This window comes from Dendropsophus ebraccatus, chromosome 2 (assembly GCF_027789765.1).
Source record: "Dendropsophus ebraccatus isolate aDenEbr1 chromosome 2, aDenEbr1.pat, whole genome shotgun sequence".
Lineage (NCBI taxonomy): Eukaryota > Metazoa > Chordata > Amphibia > Anura > Hylidae > Dendropsophus > Dendropsophus ebraccatus.
In genome coordinates this window covers 115,683,990-115,690,561 of record NC_091455.1, presented here as the reverse complement: position 1 = coordinate 115,690,561, position 6,572 = coordinate 115,683,990, and the positions used below count along the sequence as shown (strand labels likewise).

General features: G+C 47.1%; 1 protein-coding gene across 1 annotated transcript in view; it reads left to right on the top strand.

Annotated features, from left to right (window-relative positions):
• The first annotated feature begins 711 nt into the window (after positions 1-711).
• The window catches only part of LPCAT1 (lysophosphatidylcholine acyltransferase 1), a 101,560-nt gene continuing 95,699 nt past the window's right edge, over positions 712-6,572 (top strand). The window contains exon 1 of the mRNA XM_069958145.1: positions 712-1,331. Coding sequence (XP_069814246.1) covers positions 1,218-1,331 — 114 coding nt within the window. The 5' untranslated portion in view covers positions 712-1,217. The remainder of the gene's footprint in view (positions 1,332-6,572) is intronic.

The following is a 6,572-nucleotide window of genomic DNA, read 5'->3' as shown; positions in this document are numbered from 1 at the left end:
CTGCCCCTGTGCTGAGGTAGGTATACATTACACCCCTCCTGTGGCTGGTAACCTGCCCCTGTGCTGAGGTAGGTATACATTACACCCCTGCTGTGGCTGGCAACCTGCCCCTGTGCTGAGGTAGGTATACATTACACCCCTCCTGCGGCTGGTAACCTGCCCCTGTGCTGAGGTAGGTACACATTACACCCCTGCTGTGGCTGGTAACCTGCCCCTGTGCTGAGGTAGGTATACATTACACCCCTCCTGCGGCTGGTAACCTGCCCCTGTGCTGAGGTAGGTATACATTACACCTCTCCTGTGGCTGGTAACCTGCCCCTGTGCTGAGGTAGGTATACATTACACCCCTGCTGTGGCTGGTAACCTGCCCCTGTGCTGAGGTGGGTACACATTACACCCCTGCTGCGGCTGGTAACCTGCCCCTGTGCTGAGGTACACATTACAGTATCGTGCTGAGCCAAGCAGCAGCCCACGGTGGCTGATAACAGATAGCAGGAGCAGGCAGGCTAGGAGAATGGAGCCGGGACATGTTCAGCACCCGTGGACTGCTGGCGGGGAGCACCCGGGGAATGTCCCTGCTTCACCTCATGCGGCCACAGGAGCGCGGTCACCCAGAGCTCCGCACACGGCTCAGCCGCATCCCCGGCTCCTCACAGATCCGCTCAGCCTCCACCCCTGGGCTGTGCCTCCTCCCCCTTCCTTTGCTGCTACCAGAGAGAGACAAGGGGAGGGGGCAGGAGCGCATCATCTGGCAGCTTCCTCCCGCTGAACCCTTTAAGCTCCGGCACCAGCCGCCTGCACCGAGTCATCCCAGCGCCTGCTCCACCTCCTCCAGCCTCCGGAGACGTGTCCTGTGCTCCCCGGAGAGCGGCCGCCGATCCTCCCCCGCCTCCTCCCGGGGAGCTTTGTGTGTTCCATCCTCAGTCACCGAGCAGCTCCCCTCCTACATCCCCAGCACGGATTACAGCCCCCTCCATTGGAGGAAGAGGAAAAAGGGGAGCTCGTTTCCCTCCAGAAAGCGCAGAGATTTTCCAGCTCCATCACCATCCTCATCCTCACCAGCTTCATCCTATTGTGGTCAACTTCAGGGGACTCCTGCCATTGCCTGCACTAGTTGGATTTGCTGGGCTCTCCATTGCTATTCTGTGAGACTAGGCAGCAGCAGCAGCCTTCCTCCTCCTCTTCCTCATCCTCCATCTCCTGCTGCCCCCCACACCATGAGGCTGACCAGAAAGCGATCGGGGCCAGGAGGCGGCCAGCAGGAGCTCACCAGGCCGGTCAGGAACCCCTTTGTGCATGACCTGCGCTTCACCCCTCTGCAGAAAGCCAAAGTAGGTGCTGTGTGTATGTGTATACTGTGTGTATATATAATATATACCCTCTCTCCTGGTATGTGCAGGCTGCCTGGGTGTCACCTGATGAAACCTAGCTGACAGGTGATACCTGGAGCTCCCTGCATGCTCTGGCCATCAGCCTGGCTGGGGAGGAGGAGGAACATGCACATTGTTGCTCATCAGCAGCCAAAGCTTGAAATCTCAGACTCATCCTTGCAGAAGCTGAGCTTCTAGAATATGCTGCCTGCTGTTCTATATGGGCACTGTGCTAGCTGCAGGGGCCTACAAGCCCTACCTGCACTACCTGCTGCTAGTCCTCTCTGACCATGCCTAGTGCAACAGTACAGTGTGTTCCTAAAGTGACTCTATAGTAGTAGCATTCAATTACTGTTCTTCAAGGAATGTTCTATGCAAATAGAGATACTCGAGCCTTATAGACAGATATGGCTATTATCAATAATAGTGTGACTACTGTGGTCACCTCTCACTTCTAGAGAGTTGCATAATGCTGGAAAGTTGCAGCTAAGCCTTTGCTGACCACTGTGGGCCGAAACTGTTCTCCCATGTCTATGGTTACATCCTGTGCCTTCCTATGGGGATACAGTCCATTTGTGTTCTGTCTTGTATTACCATAATTATATAAGATAGGGTGTTCTAGCTAATCCTCCGTATGATATGAGTGGATGGTGACGTGCAGGATGTAGAATTCTTTTTTCCTTCTAATTAAAATCTGCTGGTTGGTGCCCCAGCTGGTGGGCATCGCGCAGCATTTGTTACTGTCTTTGCACAGCAGCATGCTCTCTAATTGGCAGGCTAGGATTCTAGTGTATCACCCCCTCCTCCACTAGTGATAAATAAGAACAAGTGCACTGTTTCATTGAGGCCTCCTCTAATGAATGGGCCTATTTAGTACCCTCAAATGTGGGTGTGATTGATGACATTGTTTTAATTACACCTCCAGCTTTACATGGCACGCGCACCGTGGGCCCATATATAGATTGTTACAGCATTGGCATTACTACAGCTGTAGGATTGACATGTGCTTTGGCCTATATAACTTCCTGTTTGTTGATGTATGGGTCTAATGATATCAAATCAGGTCCTAGAAATGCAAAAAAAAAAATGTTTAGGCAGGTGTTTAACCCTCGAGTAACCGAGGGGTGTGCTGATTTCTTCAGGGAAAGGGTTGATGCCATTAGTGCAATCAATGGCGGCCTGATTACGTATGCACTCTCCATTTACATTGTGTGCTCTGAGATTTCCCCAGGGACATTTGTGTACATATTGTTTATGCATGAATGAGGAATTCCGCTCACATCAAGACACTGTTTGTACCCTTTAAAGTTTTTGTTTTTTTTCCCTTTCATGTTGTTTCCTACTTTTTAGCATTTTGAGTTTATATCAAACCAACTTTTTTTTTTTTTTTTTGAGAGTGAGATCTTGTCATCTTGTACATGGTGGAGAGTTAAATATTTTATGGAGGAGCTTGGCACATTCACATGGATAAATTAGGGAATACAATACATTTACATTGGAGGTCTGCAAACAATACTGTCTGTAATTTTTTTTTATATCCTTTTTTTTTTTATTATATAGGTGATATGCAATAAATGAACATTGATATGCAAATCAGATGCCACTGTTTATGCTGCCTTGTCAAAGGGTATAATTAAAGGGGTTGTCCAGCAAAAATATTTTTCTTTCACATCAACTAGTGCCAGAAAGTTATTGATTTGTAATTTACTTCTGTTTAAAAATCTCAAGCCTTCCCATACTTATCAGCTGGTGTATGTCCTGCAAGAAATGGTGTCATGTTTTTATTCTGACACAGTACTCTCTGCAGAGACAGGAGCTGTCCAGAGACGGAAAGGTTTTTTTTATGGGAATTTGCTACTGCTCTGGACAGTTCTTGTCTCCGACAGAGATGTCAGACTAAAAACACCATTTCCTGTAGTACTTACAGCAGCTGATAAGTATGGAAAGACTTGAGATTTTTAATTAGAATGAAAATGGCAAATCTATATAACTTTCTGACACCAGTTGATTTGAAAGAAACAGATTTTCTTTAGCAGCGGCTCTGGTTAGCAGGGAAAAGAGGACATCGGGGAGTGAAGGTAGGTAAGAATATAACTTTTATTTTCCATATACTTTCATCCACCAACCTACCTGTCATAATGGGAGGCTTGCGCACCTCCTCTCTCTGCGCTGAAGAATGAGCGGAATTCCGCCACTTTTGCTCCATGTGAATGCAGCCTTCGAAGACTGATCTAGAGAAATAATAAGTTGTTCTCCCCATACACTTCTAAAGGTGCCCATACACCTTATTCCAAAGTTGGCCAAACCGGCTTCCACCTGCGGGTTATGCTGACAGTATAACTTGTATTGGGGATTCCCCACACAGGTGATGCTGGTAGAGAGAAGGGTCTGCTCTGATGGATTACTGCCGCCTGACCCTTTGATTCTTGGCCTAGAGTAGTGTGGCCCTTCCCCATAGAGACCATATGAAGATTTATGTTTCTGATGGGAGTGATGGACAATGTTTTTTCCTGGAATAGTACTTTAATGGATTAAAATTTCTAAAAAAAAATACAAATCATCTCAAAGTAAACTATGCTTTTCTGTTTCATTATTTAGTATACCATTGGTGTCCAAACGGAGGCATTCCAGCTGTAACTACAACTCCCATCATGCCTGGACAGCCAAAGCTGTCTATTCACATCCAGTGACCATTTTTAACCTCTCATGGACAGAGGACGTATCACTTAACTCTTGGGCTTTGATGTAAGCGGGCATGAATGTATGCCATTAGCAGCCTGGCCCTCACCCTCAATGGTAGGCCACTACAATTGCATGGCCACCCACCATTAACCCTTAAATGCTGTGATCATGGTGCTCCTGTCACTTAGTTATCGGGACCCCCAATCAAATTGCCTGAATGGCAAAAATGAAAATTGGCCTGGTCATTTAGGCCATTTTAGGCTCTCTCCTTTGTTGTTGTTCTTATTATATATTGTATAATTACCAGATTATTCCTCCATTGTTTTGACTCATGGCATTATAGGGCTTTGGTGTGTTTTATGATGTCCTGTGATGTCAGACTGACAAGTTATTTCTATGTACAGTAATTATATAGTTTGCTGTTAGTATCAGCATGCTAAGTGTTACATGTGTGCTATAGCGTGAAAGCTGAGATAGCCACAAGCTCTTGCACAAAGTTTGTTGTTACCTATAGTTGTATGAGGAAATGATGTAACCTGTAGTCCTGGTGTCAATCTGCTGCTGTTGTAAAACAGTCTTTTATAGTGTGTTTTTATACAGTGTGTGTGTGTGTGTACACACACACACACACTCACGCACACTTACAAAAATGCAGGGGGAGCAGCAGAGCTTAGGGCCTGAGCGGTGCAGTTACCGGTGGCCTCCAGCTACCTGTAGGTGATGCACACATCCCAATTCTGTGCTCTGTCCTGCACGGACTCGCAGGAGGTGCCTAGCCATGTCAGCTACGAAGCCCTGCAGGGAAACATGCCGCTGCTACCACTACTGACATGGCCACCACCCATCCCGCTCTGCCGCAGGCACAAGCTTTAAACGGCTACCATCCTGCCTGAGCACTGGGGAGCCTTCTCCAGGCTGCCAATGATCAGCCTATATTGTCCACCCCCCCCCCACTGAACGGCCAGCACCAAATTAAAAAACCTGCTGCTTCTGCCTCTCTTCCCGCTGCCAGAGCGACAACGGCCAACCAGCCAGGACTTTGGGGACAACTTTCCAGGCTTTATCTACAGCAGACTGCCGCACCTGCCACTAGGGGACACTGCCACCAATCTGCTGTGTACTCGGGGTATACCTTCCTATATACAGTCGCATTGGAGCAAGACTGGAGCAGGTCCATCTGGTGCTATGTATAGCCCTACTGCACTACTGTCATAGTATGTACAGACACTGCACTGCCAAAGTTCTACTTTGTGAACAGCGGAATCACTTATTGCCAAACATTAATATTTAAATGGATAAATTAAACTAGTAGCATGCTGCAGGCAGTGTCATGGCACAATCATTAAAGGCTATGTGTCACTATGGGTTCATAGAATAACCTTTTTGTTATTGTGGACTACCCCTAGAGACACTGATCACTATGCCACCTTTTATTATCTGTTTCCACTTGGCCATAGACTCACACAAGAAAAATACAATAACTCTGTTTGGTGCAATGGGGGTGTAAAAATTAAGGGAAAAAAGGTATACCTACAACTACTGGTTCCCAGCTGTTTGTCTTTGCCTTGCTTTTAAAGCGGGCTAAGCGGGCAGGTCCTGCTCCGACATCAAATCCCTGGCTGCTGCAGTGTTCAGTCTCAGCCAGTGACTACTCTGGAATACCCCTTAGCAGAGGGCACCAGGAAAGCTCCCGGTGTATATGTTAAACAAAGACATCCATCTTAATGATATTTATCAAGAATTAGCTTTATTAGCTGTATTTAAAGTTTTAATTAGGCATTCAGTGAAAAAATCGGTGTATAACTGTAATTGACCTGTGGTCAATTAATAACACGCCCTGCAGGTCAGCTTGTGTGTGGGGAAAAAAAATTCTACAGTATGAGAAGTATAAGTACTGTTATTCCCCCACAGTAGTCTCAACCACATGCTTAGTACTGTGATCTGCCCCAGATGTTTCTTATACAAAGCTACATGGAAAATCTGCAAACTTTTTGGTGTGTATGCATTTGGTCACTCCTTTATGTTGGTCACTTCTGAATTTTTATCAGGGACTCACTCCAACTTCTTCAGCTTCTTCATAAATGGCGAGTCGGACACCAGGGGAGTTATTTCTCAATTAGTGTAAAGTAGATCTGGCTCAGCAGCCTCTTCCTAATGTCTTACGTGATCTTGGAGCGACTTCTGAGTGATATAAAGCAAATTCTCCTGAGTGCAGTGGGTGCAGATCCAGCCACCATGTCCTGTAATGAAGGTTAGGAGATCTTCTTTCCTAAAGACCTTTTTCCCCTTACCAGCAGGGATCTATCGGGGTTTGACGACCTTCCTTCCCAGGGAGGAAGCTGGTAGATCCTTGGTACCGGGGTGAGGGATAGCCTGCTTGTTCCACGCGCCGTCCCACCATTCTCTGTGCTGAGGCCTCCAGACCTCTCTTAGCTATGTGCATCCTGTGACTGGGTGCTGCGGCTTGTACAGGCGTCTGGCAGAAGTAAGGCCTGAGGTCTAATCACTCAGCACCGCCTT